The sequence below is a fragment of the Schistocerca piceifrons genome, chromosome 6 (genome assembly GCF_021461385.2).
Source record: "Schistocerca piceifrons isolate TAMUIC-IGC-003096 chromosome 6, iqSchPice1.1, whole genome shotgun sequence".
Lineage (NCBI taxonomy): Eukaryota > Metazoa > Arthropoda > Insecta > Orthoptera > Acrididae > Schistocerca > Schistocerca piceifrons.
Window position 1 is genome coordinate 201,624,761 of NC_060143.1, and position 20,191 is coordinate 201,644,951.

At 40.4% G+C, this 20,191-nt stretch overlaps 2 protein-coding genes across 2 annotated transcripts in view; one reads left to right on the top strand and one right to left on the bottom strand.

Annotated features, from left to right (window-relative positions):
* Window positions 1-12,083, bottom strand: part of LOC124802614 — a 28,694-nt gene extending 16,611 nt beyond the window's left edge. Inside the window, exons 1-2 of the mRNA XM_047263500.1 lie at window positions 11,974-12,083; window positions 465-727 (exon numbers count right to left, since the gene is read on the bottom strand). Of these exons, the coding sequence (XP_047119456.1) occupies window positions 465-633 (169 nt within the window). The 5' untranslated portion in view covers window positions 634-727; window positions 11,974-12,083. The remainder of the gene's footprint in view (window positions 1-464; window positions 728-11,973) is intronic.
* The window catches only part of LOC124802613 (zinc finger protein 771-like), a 159,540-nt gene that overhangs the window by 24,653 nt on the left and 114,696 nt on the right, over window positions 1-20,191 (top strand). The gene's annotated exons all lie outside the window — the stretch shown is intronic.

Genomic DNA, 20,191 nt, shown 5'->3' on the forward strand with positions numbered 1-20,191 from the left:
AACTTAGACAATGACTTTGCCATTTCATGGGTGAAACTATTGAAAATACTCTTCTGATTTTCTAGTATTTTCTGCTCGTTTGCTCATGCAGTAAAATTCATGGGGGCGGTGGGATATGGAAAAAGTTGTTTTTCTATGGCTGATGCCAATCTCATTAAAATCCTTCTGGGTGTAAAATAGTAAAATAACCAACATTTTGACCCTGTTGCAACAGCTTTCCTCAGGACATAGACTATTTTTCCCAGAGAAAGGTCACTGTGATATGGACAAAAATTTGGATATTTAAACATTTTAAGTCTTTTGTGAGATAACATGGCAGTACATGCAGAAGAATTTTTAAGATAAAATATATAACTCTTTAAAAACTTTCTCACAATTAATGGTTTTATCTTAAACATTCTTCTGTGCTACCCATTCTGTCTCTCATATTGAACTATTTCACTGTCCAACTGATTTTTACTTACGGTCTTCTGAAGGAAGTGGCTCAATGCTCTCTTCACTCTTTTCTCGACCAAGCTCACTAGACTCAATGGCCACCAGTGAGTCCATGTGTTCAGCTTTGTCTGTTGGCCGACGAATACAATCTAACTTACTGTACAACATTTGTAGTGACATTCTGATTGTAATGAACATTTTTCCTTTCTCCTTTATGTCTTCATTGCATTGATCGACTAGCTGTTGTTGTGTTTGTGTTTCATCCAATACACCAGACTTCTCAGCCTCATATCTGTAAATACAAATCTGAGCTTGATTATAATTGTTATTAGAGAACTTCAGAGAAATACATTTGTCACAGAAGGATATATCCTTTAAAGTCCTTATTATAGTCAAGGGTGAAGAAAAATAAAGTACTCAGTAGCATTATAAATGTCAAAAATTGTACGTAAGCTACGTAGGAGAATAAGAAACACTCTTAGTATACCTGAAGACTTGACATGAAGTGACAGTGTATATGAAAACTGCATCATTGAACTCCTTCATGCAGGGTCTTTTTTGGGGAGGGGATGAGGGGGAGGGTTTGGGTAAGGTAGGGAAGAGCTGTCATCTACTTCATATATATTATTTTATTGCAAGTTATGTAAGCTGCAGACTCTTTTATTAAATGGCTTGTGATATATAGGCGTCACACACAATTCCATCTCCGTATTGATGTAAATAATATTTTTCTTTCATTTTTCTTCCTAATCTCCTGTTGAAAAACTTAAAGAAGCCAAAATCACTTTTAAAAGCACCTCTCACTAACGACATAAGTGGTACACAAGTCTTGAAATTAGTAGGCTCTCACGTTCTTTAAAATTGAGTCTTCACTTATTGAGCCCTTTAGAAAGATATTTACTTCAATCTGTCATTTGAACCACAGCATAACGAGCATTATCTACAATGCATAGCCAGTTGTCAATTTTAAGTCCAGAAATTCGTTTTTAATATATAATCATGTTGATAATTGCTTTACACTAGCTTGCTTCTTCAAGAGAGAGCACTGTTGCATGTTTTCTGTTGTTTTCCAATCATTCCACATAAATGCCAGGATCAATTTATGACAGATCCACTGTCTCCCCCATCTAGAATTGAACCACCACTGTGCTTTCCTCTTTTTCCCTTAGCTAATTGTTGGTAAGCAACAAAAATAAAAAAAAAAGGAGCCACCATGTACCATGAGGCTTACAGAATTTCTTGAAAGTATCTCACGATTTTCCAGCCGCACAAGTTGAATATTTTTTGATTATAACATGAAGGAATTTTAAGATGCTTATAGCACCAGATTGATTCAGCACCCATCGATTTGCTTGACTATTTCATTTAAGTGTACTCTTGACGTTCCGTGCACGTCTTCTTGACTGTATTTTCTATCTCAGTCTCAACCAGTGTCAGATGCTGGTGGTTCTATTCTGTCACAAGCCCCCTAGTACTCTACAGCATAGAGTTTGCAGTGAAAAATGTGGTTGCAGTCTTCTTTAAGCTTGGTTCTTTTTAAGTGATACATCGCTGCTTACTCCACGTGTGAGTACAGTATGGAGGGAATAGAAGTTAATTTTATTCGAGCGCACTGCGTGACAGCACAACGTACAGGTAATCTGCAGCTCAGTCATGAACACTTCGAGCAGGTAGAAGCACTGTCTCACATTAGCGACATTGTTGTACTTACTGCTGGAAGAAATTGAGGAAGAACTAACAGTTAGCCCTACAAAAAGGAAAAGCTGAAACACATCTCATATTTAGGACAGACGTTGACAAAAGTATCTTTGCAACACGTATCAATCGTCATTTATTAAACGAATATGATTCATATTACGTAACGTGTTAGAGTGAACTTATAGACGTGGGCCTAATTTGTATAAATTAAATTTTAATGCAGTCCAATGTCTTCTCTTAAAGCAATACCCACATTAATTCGAAATTAAGTCGCTGACTATGAATGTCATGGCATCAGCTGTGTTAGATAGCATTATAGATATGCTACCTACTAGACCAAGATCAAGAGATGAATACACTAAGCAGATTCAGAAGGATGTAGGTTGCAGTAGGTACTGGGAGATGAAGAAGCTTGCACAGGATAGAGTAGCATAGAGAGCTGCATCAAACCAGTCTCAAGACTGAAGACCACAACAACAACAACAACAACCTACTAGCGACATGTGGAAATTTATGCCGGATAGGGATTCGAACCCGGATTACCCGCTGCGAATGAATACCGTATGATGACTGGCTGTTGTGTGCTGTCCTTAGGTTAGTTAGGTTTAAGTAGTTCTAAGTCCCATAGTGCTCAGAGCCATTTGAACCATTTTGATCACCGTAACCACTGAGGGTGCTCCCGCCCGCCAACAACAAAGTAATTTCGGACGGCTGTCAGTCGTCATTAATGACTGGCAATCAGAAATGCAAATAAATAATATGTGTGTGTTACTTTCAGGCTGGAAGCACAAATGATAATTCCAACTCTGATACAAACACTGAAACTCCTGCAGTTTACCGTGACAGCTGTTTCATTGGAAGTGAAGTTGATTTATCAACTCAAAAGTCCCAGAAAAGAAAATTTAAGAAGCAAAATAAAACTGCTGTAAGGGAAACATCGATATGCCCACATGTCAACATTGATGAAGTTAAAAGTTTATGTGATAAGTTTTTAACTACAGAGTCATCACAACTTGTTTCATTAGCGTTTCCTATGTAAAAGTTTTCATTCCGCCGGTTAGATTACTTCTGTCTCATAAGAATGCCTATTTCGAGCCTTATTAGTAACCAACTTGCTTTCAATATGGCGTCGAGTGCAACACTTGACTATGGCTCTGAGCATTATGGGACTTAACATCTCAGGTCATCAGTCCCCTAGAGCTTAGAACTACTTAAACCTAACTAACCTAAGGACATCACACACATCCATGCCCGAGGCAGGATTCGAACCTGCGACCGTAGTGGTCGCGCGGTTCCAGACTGAAGCGCCTAGAACCGCTCGGCCACCAGCGGCCTGCAACTCTTGACTACATAAAAATCCATCGTATACTTTCCTTTCTGTATGCTGTCTACTCTGTGGTGGCAAGTTGCGTCAAACCAGTCTTCAGACTGAAGTCAACAACAACGTAATGTAATAAAGATGAGCTGGTCAAATCAGGTCCGTGGGTAAAATCGCGGCAAATTAAGGGCCGGTTTCCATGTAGGGTACCGTGTTGAGAATGTGCTCTGACTGTCATGAAGTATGGGGTCGCGGCTGAACCCGTCCTCTTCACTTTGCACAGGCGTCATGTACTTCGTTTCCACATAGCCTGCTGTGTCGCTGCTGTAGGCTATCTGTCGGGAGATCGATTCCACGTAAAATGAAAGGTGCGCAGGGGGAACACAGTACATCATGTGGAAACTGCACGAACACCATCAATGCACCGGTACGTCGCCTGTTGGCAGTCGCTCGTGTTCGGCTTTGCCCGAACTGTGTGCTTTTCGTAATGGACGAGGACCTGGTGTTCAACAGCATCCAGAACTCTACTATTTGTTGATAAACATTACGACAGTATCGTTTCTAAGACAATATATCGAAGGACCCACTGAGGAGCTTAACAAATCCAGTGAGTATAAGTTCAGATGGTTCAAATGGCTCTAAGCACTATGGGACTTAACATCTGAGGTCGTCAGTCCCCTAGACTTAGAACTGCTTAAACCTAACTAGCCCAAGGACATCACACACCTCCATGCCCGAGGCAGGATTCGAACCTGCGACTGTAGCAGCAACGCGGTTCCGGACTGAAGCGCCTAGAACCGTTCGGCCACAGTGGCCGCCTAAGTATAAGTTTTGTTTTCCTGTTCGTGTTATCTTTTGTTGTACTTGCTGAAGGTAACAGTGATAAATACTCTTCACATTCAGATGTAGTTTTGCGTCCTTGTTGTTGATGAATGCAGAAGCAAATGGGCGCCACTGACGTATTTTATTCGCGCTCGTGCTAGACGCAAAACCACATCTAGCCAGGCTGCAAAGAGGATAAAGAAATGGAAACTGGGGGGATGGAATGAAGTTGTTAATTACGTTTCTCCATAACCGCCAGACTTTTACCAACGTTCAACTTTCCCTACATGATGTTAATGGAGAAGAAAACGGTCCATCCTCGATGGGCCGCAGTACTTCCTCTCCTGCAAGATCTACAACATTAGCCCATAACGTCCTAGGTGCTGTCTCACAGGCCACTAGAATTTATTGTTACTCTGTCGCTATTGGTGGGGTGGTAGAGAGCCTATATAGGGAGAGAGTGGCCAACCAGACGATACGGCGGCCATTTTTCTGCCAAACTGCGGGCGGGACTTTTGAATGGCCAGTAGTGGAGTACACACTCACCGAATCAAAAGCACAAGACAATATGGCGAAATCATTCGTTAAATGCCTTTCTTTACAGCTATGATATACTCATAGTAGCCTACTACGTACAGCACAGGAAAATTAGATACAGTGGCTGTAAAAATTATTCGTTACTTACATTTATCTCCTTTAAAGTTCGCTTACTAGACATATTGCAATGAAAGTAACGTAAATAAAAAAATATAGTGTATAGCATTTGTTTTGTATCGGAAGTGCATAGCGCTAAAGATTTGACGTACCTGTATTACGCCAGATGAATGACAGTCGTAAGCAGTTGTTTAGTTGTGACATGCAAAAAGTGTGAGACGTATTAGTACTTCTTGTCACGTCTTCAAACTTTTTGCATGTCACAACTAAACAACTACTTACGACTGAATACCTCTCGTAGATAACAAACGAAAAAGATTACAAAAATCAGGTAATGTTACATGTAGGCTACTGTAATAACGACCAAATATAACAAGAAAACTACCGTATCCCTTCTACCCCACAGTAAGTAGGCCTATTAAAACTGTCTTCAAGAGTACCTACAATTATTTACTACGAATAATGTTTCAGCAACCACGACTACTGCGGAAAATGTGCTTACAACTTGTCTGCGTCAACAGTCAGGCAATAATACTGAAACCAAAATAATGCCTAGTGTTCTGATTCGGAACGAAATAAAGTTTGACGCTATTAAGTCGAATGAGCATGGCACAACAATTACAGGAACTTTCCGTTTCCAGCAAGGGTGATGCTACCAGTACGCACGAACTGTTACAGAAATAAGAGCTTAAAAATGCAGTAAATTGTAATAGGCCTATCTGTTATGCTTGATTAAAAGTATTTAAAAAAACTGACACCTTAAAATCAACTCATATTTAAGATCGCAAACGCTAATTACGTACTAAAAATGATATACAACTAAATCGAACATGCATGCACAACGCATCACAAGTCTCACAATAATTCAAATACCTTTTAATCGTTTCCAAAAGTCCTCTGAACTTCAACTCAAAAGCACGGCGAACATACGAAGCGCGAGAGAAGTTTGGCAGAAAAATGGCGCCAAAGCTAATCAACCAATCACGGGCAACTTCACCTATGGCCACACTCTGTATACAGGTTCTCTATGGGGTGGGAGATTACAGCGCTGTCTAGTTGTTCTTTCCCGGGATTCTGTAGCCAGGTCTACGTCGACTGTTCATGTTACGGACACTGGCTTTGAGGATACTGCTTTAAAATGGTTTGAGGACGGTTTAGGAAATGATATTGGATCAGATAGGGACAACGAAATTGAAAGTGAACATAATACAGTATTGTAATAGCATGACAGAATTTGTTTTTCTACCTGTGAATTCCTTGAATGAAACAAGTGATTAAAGACATGAAAACAGACGTGTGGAGAATTTTTAGCTGAAGGTTCTGCTGGAAATGCGTTAGGTCAAAACAAATATCGCTAGTCGGCCAAGCCTCTTCCAACGATGGCTAATGGCATTATTTTTCCGCATGTTGGACGTAAGTGGGGTGAACGCGTTTGCCCTTCACAAATCCTACAAAGACAATACTCAGGCGAACCGCTTTAATTGCTGAAGAAGCTTGTAAACTCTTTGGTGACACCAAGATAAAAAATCGAGAGAGCTGGTACCACTTATCCCGTTAACTTCGTGCATCCTTCACCGTGTTTTGCGTGTAGCAGAGCCAAGAATACAAGTTGTTGTAGAACGATTGGAAAAACGCAAAATGTGTTCCACCTGTGACCCAGAAATGAAGAGAGAGGCATATTTTCCATTGTTGCACGAAGCCAATCTGATCTGAAATCTGTAGAAGAATTTCCAGCTAGTGCAAAGTAAAGCTGTCAGAAGGAAGTTAAACAACTAAAAAGGACTGGTGTAATTTTCATTTTTTTAATATTTTGTGGGATTTTTTTATGTTACAAGAATAATAAACAATAAAAACATTGCAAAAAGTAACATGCGGAATGCAGGGTATTTGAGTTTTCATAGCATTAACGTTATCATGTAATATTGTGTTCATTTTGTACAATTTTCTGTTTAAATGCATTTTTTCATAAAAATTAACTTTACAATCCGATTTAGTATTTCTTGTGTGGTATTAACGCAATCTTTTACATAAAATCTGAACTGTTCCACTGAAATTGCTGAATGCAATTTCTATGACTATTTAAACGTAGTGGTCACTCAGGCGCACATAGGACAGTGTGGTGGGGAAAAAAGCTGAGAAGCTAAGGTTAAAACGTGCTGGCCAAATAAACGGAAGCCAAAGGTCTTCGATCTCGCATGGAAGCGCAGATAACCATCTGGAAACTGCATGAACTGATTTTGTAAGAGCCATGAGCGGGCCCCAGCAAACTTCCCCAAGTGCCAGAGAAGAAAAGAATATTAATGATATTTTTGGGAGATATAGCAGATACAATGATGTTTTCCCACACGACACTGTGGAAATAAAAAAATAGATATTCCGCATTGTTAACACAAAATAAATTGAAATGTTGAAGAACGAGGAAAGGAAATGAAAATAGCCATTTGTCCCAAAGTTTTCTGTTTTCCTTGAACTATTCAAATGAAGGTTCAACAGGTTCCAGAGCTGTACTGCCACAGCAAAATCACACCTATTTCTGGGAAATCATCCAATCTCCACAGTCCTCAACGAAACTAAACAAGCCCCAAGAGCCACGCAATATCTTCGTCTATTTGTTCCATTGTTGACAGAACACAGACGGCACACGGTTTGTTGTTGTGGGCATAATACGCAAGGAGCATAGTAGGAACACGGTGCGCTATGTGGGAGCAGCCCCCCCCCCCTCTCTCTCTCTCTCTCTCTCTCTCACACACACACCCACACACACACACACACACACAGAGGGGTCCAAAAAAAATGTATCCACTGTTTAAAAGTCCATAACTTGCAAACTAATTGACGGAGTTGTCTCATTTTTTGTGAAAGTGTAGCTTAAAGACCAACTTAAAGATATCACTGTAGGTGTTCGAAATGGTCACCATTAACATCCACACACAAAAGATGCCGCCAAACTGCAGCACGAACTACTGACTGCAACGTGTTCAGTTGGATATTTGCACATGAATGTACGATGGACTCTCGAAGTTCATCCAGTGTGCGTGGCTTTTGTTGATAAACTACGTCCTTTAGTGTTCCCCACAGGTAAAAGTCCAGAGGAGTTAGGTCTGGGGAACGTGGTGGTTACTCCACAATACCTCTACAGCCTATCCATCTTCCTGGTATATTTTCGTCAAGATACGCCCTAACACGATTTTGGTATTGGGCTGGGGCACCATCTTGTTGAAAGTAAACCCTTCCCTTTCCATACAAGTCTCGGGTGGCAGGTAAAATGGATGTCTGAAGCTTCTGAAGGTACACCTCACCGGTAACTGTGCCCGTGGAAGACGGATAGGCCATAGAGGTGCTGTGGGGTATCCACCACGTCCCCAGATCTAATTCCTCTAGACTTTTACCTGTGGGGAACACTAAAGGACATCGTTTATCGACAAAAGCCACGCACACTGGATGAACTTAGAGAGTCCATCGTACATTCATGTGCAAATATCCAACTGAACACGTTGCAGTCAGTAGTTCGTGCTGCAGTTAGGCGGCATCGTTTGTGTGTGGATGTTAATGGTGACCATTTCGAACACCTGCAGTGATATCTTTAAGTTGGTCTTTAAGCTACACTTTCACAAAAAATGAGACAACTCCGTCAATTAGTTTGCCAGTTACGAATTTCGGAACAGTGGATACATTTTTTTGAACCTCTCTGTATATATCATCAAATGGGACAGCAACAATGATGTGGGTGTTTGCTAGGCAGTGCATCCTACCGCCTTTTCGTCGGAGTCGGCGTTTTCCATCGCGCTGTCACTTACTGCGTGTTCTTGATGAAGCAGATTTAATCTGTAGAGTTTTCATTGAAAAGTTTAGTGTCTTTCCGTCTCTCATATTGTGTTCACAGAAATTATGCGGAAGAAACATTATTAACATATCGAAGTTACCTTTAAATATGAAACCAGAACCTTGTCTATTTGCAATATACAGGGTGTTAGTTTTAACTCGAGATAACTTAATATCTCGGAAGCGACGCACCGCACGAAAAAAATTTCTAGGTGAAAAGTCAATATTAGTAAAGTGGACATCGGTCTGTGCTACAACTGCCCACCACCCCCCTGCGTCTGCGTTGTCAACTTAGTATTTTCAAATGGCAACCCCCTCGTTTTTATTGCATATTCGGATTCCACGCAAAAAAAATAAATAAATAAAAATAAACGTACGGGTTACTCAAACCATTGTTTTCTATTCGGAGTAGATGGCACTGAAGTCGACAAATATCGAGTGTTCCGGTTTTTGCAATTACGAGCCGACGCATTTGATTCTACCTTTCATTTACAATATTACTTTAGTCGTGCAAATTTGGCAAATTTGATTGTAAAATGCAATATGGTTAGCCACTTCAGTATATGGTTAGAAACAACGTTTAGCGTGATTCAGGAACAACGACGCGGATGTAATAGTGTTCTGTTCCCACCGGGATGCTTGATGTCGGTGAATACTCTTGCCTCCCACCATTGGGGTGCTTGACTTCGGTGAGTCCTCCTGCCTCTGAACCATTGGAGTACCCGACTTCGGTGAACGTGTGAGTCTTTACACGATATGCGTGTATCCATGGCAGGTGCACCTGTCACTATCACTTCATGGACATGGTTGTGGTTTGTACTCCGCCGGTAGCGGTGTAGCAGCCAGCGTGAGAGTTGCGTGGAAACCCACACCGAAATCAGTCACCCTGACGACGAGGTTCGAGGGCGGCCCCCGAAATCAAGAATTCCGACGGTTTGGGGCTCACCACAATCAACTCCGGATGAAACAGAAAACTACATTACCATACAAGTGACCTATTTGCTATATAAAAGGCAGTCTCTGGCCATATATAAAATCGAATTTGCAACACTCAGGTAACATTTGAATATCATACAGCCATCTGAACACAAAGATTTACATTTACGTCGTAAATGAAAAATAGAATCAAATGCGTCGCTTCTTAATTGCAAAAACAGGCACACTTGTCGTTTGTGGATTACAGCGCCATCTACCACGAACGGAAAACAATGGTTTGAGTAAACCGTACCAATTTTTTGGCGTAGAGTTTGAATATGCAATAAACATGGGGAGTTCTCATTTGAAGATACAGAGTTGACAACGCCTGGTGACCAGTTGTAGCACATACAGATGTCGCGTTTACTAAAAATGGTTCAAATGGCTCTGAGCACTATGGGACTTAACTTCTGAGGTTATCAGTCCCCTAGAACTTAGAACTACTTAAACCTAACCTAAGGACATCACACACATCCATGCCCGAGGCAGGATTCGAACCTGCGACGTAGCGGTCGCGCGGTTCCAGACTGAAGCGCCTAGAACCACTCGGCCACATCGGCCGGCCCCGTTTACTAACATTAACTTCTCATGTAGAACGCTATTTTCGTGCGATGTGCTGTTTTCGAGATATTATGTTGGCTCAAGTTAAAACAAACACCTTGTGTACCGCTGGTACCTAATAGATTTGAAATAGCAGAGGTACACAGCAGACAAATTATTTCATATCCGGTGGCAAATTTATGCTATACAGGTATCCCATTTTGTCTGCAGTGTGAAAGCTTTATTCACAAAACAACATCCAGTATTTGTAACTGCTATTGTAGTTGTCAGATGTTATCGCCCAACTAAAGAAAGAGAGTACAGGCGAGTTAATATATCGATAGCTAAATCTGCGAGAACAAGAGGTATATTAAAAAAGTTCCCATGGGATTAAAATTACACAGCTAAAGTATAAATAAAGGTGCGTTTACACTGCGATTTGTATCGGCACATGTATGAGATACATGTATATGCGACTTTGCGACATGTATCGCGACTTGTATGAGTTGACAAGTATCGACTTCATACATGTATGAGCGTGCGTTTACACTGGTTGATATGTATCACTGTGCGATAGCTTCCGACGACGATTTGGAAGATTTCACATTTTTATGTGCTGATACACTTGCTCTTTTGGAAGATGATAGGAAGAAAAGGCGGAGGAAGCGTGGATGGTGGCACAGAGAGTTTCTCGCGAATTAACGCTAGAGGATGGCGCATATTTTAGAAATTATGTTAGGATGAGTATGGAGGATTTCCGCGGTTTGTTATCACTTGTGGCTCCTCTTGTGTCCAAAACCAACACAAACTTTCGGGAAGCGATTCCACCAGAGGATCAGTGGGCAGTAACACTCCGTTTTTTAGCCACTGGGGATTCCTCGTAAAACGAAGATTTCATGACAAAACATTTGCATTGTCGCGCGATTGCTAATGCCAACGTCTCACACACGATTGTCGGCATCCGTTGTCAGCATTATCACGCGAGGCCGCCGGAATAATAGCAAAACATTGATATACGTGCCAGATGCATGAAAAAATTATATAATGTATTACATACTCTGATATATATATATATATAAAACTTTTACCTTCACTTCTTGGGATAAAACTTGCACAATGGCCTCGCAAACACGAAGAATAATGTTGCATATGGCACTTTTTGATATTCTACGCAGATACATTAACGTCGAAACGACAGTCGGCACCTTCAAAACTCAAACAGCCGCCAAAGTGCCTGGTACTACGCATGCGCTAATCGTCGAAACAAGCGGCAGTCGACAAGACGACAGGAAATGATAGTACTGCGCATGCGCGAGTTCAAATGTCGCTCATACATGTCGCGTATATGGCCAAAAAGCGATATACAAAATGTATACGCGACATGTATGAGCTCGAGGGTCCGCATACAAGTTCCGTGAATTTTTGTATGAGGTGATGTATCGCGACATGTCAAATTGACATGTCGCTCATACATGTCGCGATACATGTATCCCAGTGTAAACGTACCTTAAGAAAAACTTTGATGACAGTTAATACACCGAGGAGACAAAAACCATGGGATAGTGATATGTACAAATACAAATGGCTGTAGCGTCACGCACACGGAAATATGAAAGGGCAGTCCGTGGGTCTGTGAAATATGATATTATTACATATTTACAACACCCACTAGGTCAAAATAGCCCTGATAAAGTAGGTAGCCCACTTACCATATGCGATAACAGCGAAAAATGGAACGAGAAAAGTTGTATCTCTTAGCCTAGCAAGCACTTTTGAGCCTTTATACGTTTTAAAGCATAACCCAGTAACAGCGCAACGCTGCCAACTTCGTATGAGCTGCGGACGATCAGATCAGTAAGGAAATGCTATTAATTTTACACACAGGAGTATGAAATTATTACTGTAGAGTGAAATATACTGTATTCATCGTAAGAATAAACCTGATGTAAACATTACACCATGTATTATTCCGCGTTTTTTGGAATCTCATTGGATTTTGTTTCATATGGAAGCGAGGACAATCTTTCCGGAATACAGTCGGGTGCGATAATAAGTATACGTTTTATGCTGTGCGTCATGCGCACATTCTCTCAGCGATAAAACGGGACGACAGCTTTAGCACAGCATTTAACTCGGGCAGCAGTGGCCGGCTAGCTGGTCGAACTAACCTGCAGTGATATGAACAGTTTAGACATGAAAAAGAGACAAGCAGAGAAATGATATTGCTTCGAATGTCAGTTAATTTACAAACAAATGGAATAATATACAACGACACTCCTTTAATAACATTTTTAGGGAATCAAACGAAAAACAACATGTTCTCGTTCTTAGCTAACATACTATCGTACATAAAAACAAGAGTTACAAAAATTCCTAACCCAAATACAGGGTAAGTTCTCTACGTGAGCCACATGTGAGGTAAAAGCGTATTGCAGGGATTTCACCGTATAGTTAAATACTGAAGCCACTGAAGGAATTCATTCAGGCGTCCGATAATCTCGGAATTCCTTTCATAACCGATTCCGAAGAATGCGTTTCACAATTGGAATTGTTATTTGCCATGTTAATATCGAGGCGATCAGCAACAGAATCTATGAAGCGTCACATTTTCTCGTCTTATTTTATGACATGCTATTCTGCAGCATTCATCGTTGACCTGTGACGAAGTTCCAGTACATCTGGCAACTTAAATTTATTTTTACTTCTCGTGCAAGTCCTTTTACAGATTGCAGTGGTTCGGTAGCAACTGTAAAAATGCAGCATTTGTACGGTAAGTGCGATGCAGTGAAAATTACTGTTTTTCGTGTTTCTACAACGCGTATTATTCTGGATCGTGTGACACACCTCTTGTAGTAGCCTACTTTAAATTTAAACAATTTACATTAATAATGTTTTATAAACAATTTACATTAATAATGTTTTATAAAATATAGTTGCTTAAGAATTTATATTTGAAATGAAAACTGGAAATTTGCTTGCAGTATGTAATTAGAAACAAGAGACGTGCATTCTTCATAAAATTTTGATTAATTAGCGTGTATTTGATGAATTTTGTATTTAAATGACGTAGGTATTCGAACTGAACGAAAAGAGAACAATGTGAGGAGCGAATCAACGACTTTCTATTACCCAATCACCATTCTCTAACGGTAGCGATTAGGAACAACTTTTTTAACGGTGTTCCACGCGCGTGTTTTCACAAAGGAGCAAGAAGCAGCGCCAGCCATTTTCACAGCGTGTATTAAATAACGGCACGACAGTCATAGCGCAACTAGTTTCCAAAGATTGCGACTGTACACGATTTTTTAAATGAAAATTACACAGCTAAAGTATGAATAAGAAAACGGTAATGACTTTTAATACACTGAGGTGATAGCAATATGCACATATACAGAATGAGATTTTCACTCTGCAGCGGAGTGTGCGCTGGTATGAAACTTCCTGGCAGATTAAAACTGTGTGCCGGACCGAGACTCGAACTTTTTTTTTTTGAGATTTTCACTCTGCAGCGGAGTGTGCGCTGATATGAAGCTTCCTGGCAGATTAAAACTGGACCGAGACTCGAACTCCGGACCTTTGCCTTTCGCTGGCAAGTGCTCTACCGACTGAGCTACCCAAGCACGACTCACGCCCCATCCTCACAGCTTTACTTCTGCCAGTTCTTCTGCCGAGTTCGAATCTCGGTCCGGCACACAGTTTTAATCTACCAGGAAGTTTTTTGCACATGTACAGATTGCGGTAGGATACGATGGCCGATTCATTAGTGACCAGTTATCGTCTCAAGCGCTGGGCGAGGTCCTTCGTTTGTTCAGGTGAGGCCAACACTCGTTTGCAACCTTTTGGCCGTCAGCGATGACAGATTCGACGCGCACTCCCTACAGTATTTCTCAAACGATTTTACAGAAACTATTTGGCAAAATAAATTGATTTTTGCTTTACTTGTAGCTTTATATGCCAGGTTCTTTATGATGCGCCCATCATTTCGTTAATGGCCATAGTTCTTGTAATATTTACGTGAAAGTCAGACATTGCACTAAATTAGAAAAAGTTTGCAATGAAGAACAGGCTCTCTATGATTTTGCGTTTGGTGCATAATTACATAATATGTTACTGCGTACGAAATTTAGCTAACATACTGAATTTTTCTTTAGACTAGGGTGAAGGTGAAGGTCTGTCACCAATCATGAGAAAACTGATTTGATGTAACGCATTCGTTTGCGATAGCATTGTGCCAGCAATAAAGCTGGAGTGAAATATCCGCAGCATTCCTAATATTTCATTAACGGTTTGACATATCGATATGAGATTTCGTCAAATGGTAGCATACAAAGAGGAGAGTATTTTGCCATATGGTTATTATGCAAAATTTCATTATCTAACGTGTTATTCCACTAACTACAGACTTTTCCGATGAAATAATGTAATTTTTAAGGACCATGGTTAGCTGACGAAAGGAGAAATGCTATGGATTTTGGAACAACATAAGTGAAGTAATTTACACGTTAATGTTGTACCGACGATGCGCTTTCTCATGAGATCCTGACCTTAGTTTCCTCAGTTCCTCACTTAATAAACTTCTGTTTCATAATTCTCTCGCAATTGCACCGGCATAACGTGCTACTGAAGCGAGACTGTGTAAACTCCGCTGAGTTTTGTCAAAAGAAGCAAATTTTAATATAACAACAAGATAAATGTGTAGGTTTTACTCAAAATTCCCACCTCGTTACACTTCTCTGAAAGTTACAGATGGCCAACAAAACAGGCGAAAATAAATCGGTGCATTTTCGGCAGGATTCTTTCTAGATACTAACCAAAGAGGTTGTGACAGATCTTTATGAATGGCCACCACGCTAATGTGGGCGTGAAGGGGCTCGGCTTAATATTTACAAAAAATATGAGCGTAGTCTTCAGTTTAGAACTGCATTTCCCCTCCAGTGCTCGGCATTTCCCTTTCAGCGCCTTCCAGCAGCCCCCACCACTACTCAATGATCCCACACGTGCCCTGCCGTCTGCCGGCTACGGTATTGGATGTCCAGTATATCGCGCACACAAGGTATAGAATGCAAGTGCATTGGCGTTGTTGTCATTTGTACGCAGGTGATTCATGCGAAAAGGTTTGCGATGTGATTACGTCCACACGATAGGGATTAACAGTCTTGAACATGGAATGGTAGCTGGGGCTAGATACATGGGAGATCCCATTTCTGGAGTTAAAAGTTTTCACTTGTGCCTGCAATTTAATTTTTGGGTGTTCTTGTTTTCCTTGCATATTTAGTTGTTGTTTCTCTTCTACCTTTTATTTTTTTCCCCTTTCTTGCTGACAACTCACTCGTAATGCAGCAGGTATGGCTATCTACTGGTATTTGACCATTGTGCTCTTCATCCCAGAGTGCGAATATGTCTATTATTTGACTGCTTCTTCTGTGCGTACAATTGCTGCTCAGCCTGGCAAAAGTTCTTTCGGACTGGATACACCACTGTGACCTTGGAGAGGTTGGCTGAAGGAATGTCTTACAGAAGGTAAATTGTGAAACAAAAAGCCCTGTTTTTGAGGTGTAGCAGACAGCATCACATGCTTCTTGGAGTCGACATTGAAGATGCTCAGAGTTGATGCCATTGGAAAAGAGCACAGTCTTCTATGCGTAGTGAGATAATTGTACTCAGTTCTTTGAATGTCTGCTGTGTAAAGAGTACAACTGTGGGCCAAGCACAGAAGCTTCAGGCACTTCTGCATGGATGCAAAGATTTGTAGATAGTCCTTCTGCCTTGACAAGGGAGCTTCTTCCTTCAAGGCACGATTTCAGTAGGTATACATGTGTCAGAGGCACCCCCATATCCAGGGGTTTATACAGTAGTTTCACATGCCACATTGAGTCAAAAGCTCTAGAAACACCTACGAATACCACCCCAAAGTATTCCTGATGTTCGAGGGCATCGAGTGCGTCTTTGTAAGGTGGAGGATTGCTCTTCCAGGAGCAGGTCTTAGGCTGTATGTTTTGCCGAAGATGGAGTGGATGGATGCACTCAAATATGTTGCTCAATGCTTGAAGCAAATTTTTCGAATGAAAACTCATTGCTGGACATGAGTTCTTCCCAGATTTGTGTATTGGATTCTTCCCTGAGCAGAGGATTTTGTTGGAGATACTTGCTAGATATCCTGTTGCAGCTGGTGTCATCTGATGCAGCTGTTCATTTGTGGGCAAGTTGGGGCACTCGCCTCTGATTTTGAGGCGTTGTAGTTGCCTAGCCACCTCTTCCGCATTCTCTTCTTCAGGGTGGTTGTCTTCCTTGTCAGCATCCAGTAATGCTGGCAGGCATCGTTCAGTGAGATGAACGTGTTCTGGGTTCATTGGATTGTCAGGGTGAGCGTAGTGCCTGCTAGTGAATGACCTGGAGTTATCATACTTTCCCGACTTTGGAGTAGCACACTGGCAGTGTTGTGCAGTCGGCGTAAATACTGGCGATCCTGCACAGAATTTGGGATTCAGTCTTAGCTTTTGCCAATGATATTGTAATACTGTCCACCGCACAAGTGTGGGAAATGTTGGAAGCAAGTGAAAAATGCATTGACTTGGTGTGTGCACATGTATTTTTCTGTGCTAAAAATGCCATACCAAGTACAAAAATGGAAAAAGTTGCAACATAGAAGGAAATAGGCACAAATCTGAATCAATGTATTCCATATATTTATAAATAAATGCAAACTTGTTTAATGTATCAGATGCAGATACAAGGGGTGGTGTTGGGGGTGAGTCATGATGACCCCTGTCCACCAAAAACACACATTTAAGTAGAAGCATTTGTACTTTAAATATATGAACTTCAGAATTCAGTGGTTAGCTTTTGTCAATGATCTTGCATTACTGACAGACATAAATCAGTAACAACAAGAAAAATCAACATTTTGAAAACAATTTCAGAAGAAAAAAAAAACAGGACAGAAAAATTAAAAGAGTTAAAAATTTAAATATCTTGATCAGGCAGCATGGAACAATAGCTAGCTATGAGACCTGTACAGTTATTCATTCACACACGATGTTCTGTCAGTCCATCACATAGGAAATTCTTCAGGGAAATAGAATGAGTCAATCCCTACCTCAACAGGAAGACATTGCTGGTTGCTTCTGTAAAGTGTATTGATAATAATTTGTGACTTGCATTAATCTATTCAACCTAATAATTATGGTAATTGCTTCTAGATTCGATTTTTGGGTGGTTATGCTCGTGTTTTTTTCGTACTTGGTGAGAGAAACTGGAGAGATATTCCATCTTAAGCAAGACAGTATTTGTTTGTTTTAGTTTGAAAATGACAGCCTGTAAAAAAATTTTTTTTTAAGTAAAGCTACCAGTATAAAACAGCTTGTTAGCGTAATTAAAGGTATATGTAAGGCAATGTAAGTATTTCTTCTCCAAAGTCGTATTCTATGCCTAATTTTTACCATAGTATAAACACATCATATTTTGTATATATGTTTTATATGTATACCACCAAACAAAATTTGACAACTAATTCTCACTCCTTTATATTTATACAAATAACTTAAAGCCAAAATTCAAATTTGAGGACATTGAAATAATTTAGTGGCAACAAATGAAAATTTGTGCGGGACCAGGATTAGAAAACAGATTTCCACCTTTATACGAGTTGTCACTTTAGCCCCTTCGGCTGTCCAAGCAGTGTTTCTGCCCAACCCAAATTCCCAACTTGTCGCACACTACTTCCACCTCTGTCCATTATCCTCATTTCCCAGCATTTAGCGTGATACATCCAAGAGTTCGAACCCCTTTCACTCCAGATACGACAACTTGCGGAAATCACGCTAAATGCTGTCAGCAGTGAGGATGGTGAGGACAGGGGTGGTACAGAAGTAGTGTGTGACAAGGTGGAAAATTGGGTTGGTCGGAAAGCGTGCTCAGATAGCCAAAGGGATCAAGATGACCACTCACATTAAGTGGCAAAACTGGGTTCTAGTCCTGGCCCACACAAATTTTCAGTTGTTGCCACTGAATTATTTCAGTGTCCTTGTGCAGCTGCTATTGGTACGGTATGTCTCTTTCATTGTGTATGTATATGACCATGGAATCATGAATGTGTGGTGTCTTTTTTCTGACACATCTGTCACAACAGGTACTGCACATATAGTAGGAATATTGTCATGAAGTTCCAAATAGGGTTTTTGGGCTTCCATGTCTGATTGGACACATCTGAGTTCTTGTGCATCAAGTTCTGGGTCTTGGCCTTTCGGGAGACATAATAGCACATTACCGTTAGTGCACTGGGTGCTGATTTTTCTTAATTTCCTAATTTTACCCTAGCACACTGAAAAGTAATGCCTCCAAATTTTTTATGAGAGAAATCTTAAAGTTTTTTTTAAATAAAACAAATGTTGTTAACTTTCTACAACTCTATTCTTCATGTTTACATAATTATTTCTCAACATAGTCACCCTGGCAACAACCACAATTCTCCTGATGAGAACACAGTTTCTTGATACAATCACTGTAGAACGATTGACTTTGTTGATGGAGCCACAACCTCGTCCTTGCTTGCACCACTTCATCGCTATCAAAATGAAGTCTCGAAGGTGTTTAAGTTTTGGAAACAGATGAAAATCAGATATGTCCAAGTTGAGACTGTGTGGAGGATGATAGATTACAGTGAACCGAAGATGTCAGATTGTTACAGATGTTGCGGAACTCATATGAGGTGTGACATCATCATGCTGAAGGAGAGGGTGCTTCATGTGTGGATGATCTCTTTGAATTTGAAACTTGCTTACAGCATGCCTTTTCTCGTGCGCTGACACAGTTACATTACACACCACCTTGTTACATGCTACAGTTCGGAGCCCTCTAGTGGCAGAAGGCTGCAAATATGGAAACACAAAGAATAACAGTTTGTACATAAAAATTCAGAGGTATTACACAATTATAATTTCTAGGAAAACGTGCCCACAATTGCAGTCTTTTATGGTAGTTGAGCTGCTGCGCTAAAGATGCTAATAAGGCTTTGTAATCTGTCACTAAATAAAATTGTTTGCCACATCTGCAGATGTAAAATTTAATAATGTGAAAGTCTTCATGCACATTCTATGATTCCCACTGTAAAATCCTTTGCTGTGTTGCATCTGTCAGTAGCCAAAACTAGTATTTCACCGGGTAGTTATGTAACAAGATTTGGTAAGTATTTTATTTAATCATTTGAATATTTCCCTTCATCTTTTTTCTGATGTATTGAGGGATGTGATTTTGATGATTTCACAAATTGTAATTGCGAGTGGGTGTTTTTGATTCCAATAAAAGGGTATGTAGATCCTGTACGTAATATTCCCATGTGGTTCCCCCCCCCCCCCCCCCCCTCACCTACACTGATGTCTAAATAATTTGAACAATCTTCAGTTGTATACACCAGTTGTTCAAGGAACTGACAAAACCTTACACACATGCCAGCCACTCCAAGTGGTATGAGCTGATACCTACAGGGATCAAATGCAGTGTTTTTAGGGTTCCATGCATCAATCAGTAGAAATGGAATCCTTATAGGACCACTTTGTTGTCCATCTGTCTGTCTGTCTGTCTCTTAGGAACCTTTTTCTCTCAAGAAGAGGTATACGTATCAAGTTCAAATTTACTACATCACATATTAAGGCCTATTGTTCCTTGGAGGTGTAAAAATTTTAAGCTCGTAAGTCATTTTATTCAAAAGATATGGCCAGTTATGTCATATATTTTAATACTCAAAAACTCACTAGTCAAAACCCATAGGATGCTTCCTGTTGACCTAGAGTCATGAAATTTGGCAAGAGGCAAGATTTCACAATACAAGAAAAGGAAGAAAAATGAAAAATGTTAATTTGTAACTCTATATAACACAAAAAAATGTTGTCATTTTTTATCCATCTGTCTGTGTGTCTGTCCATCTCATAA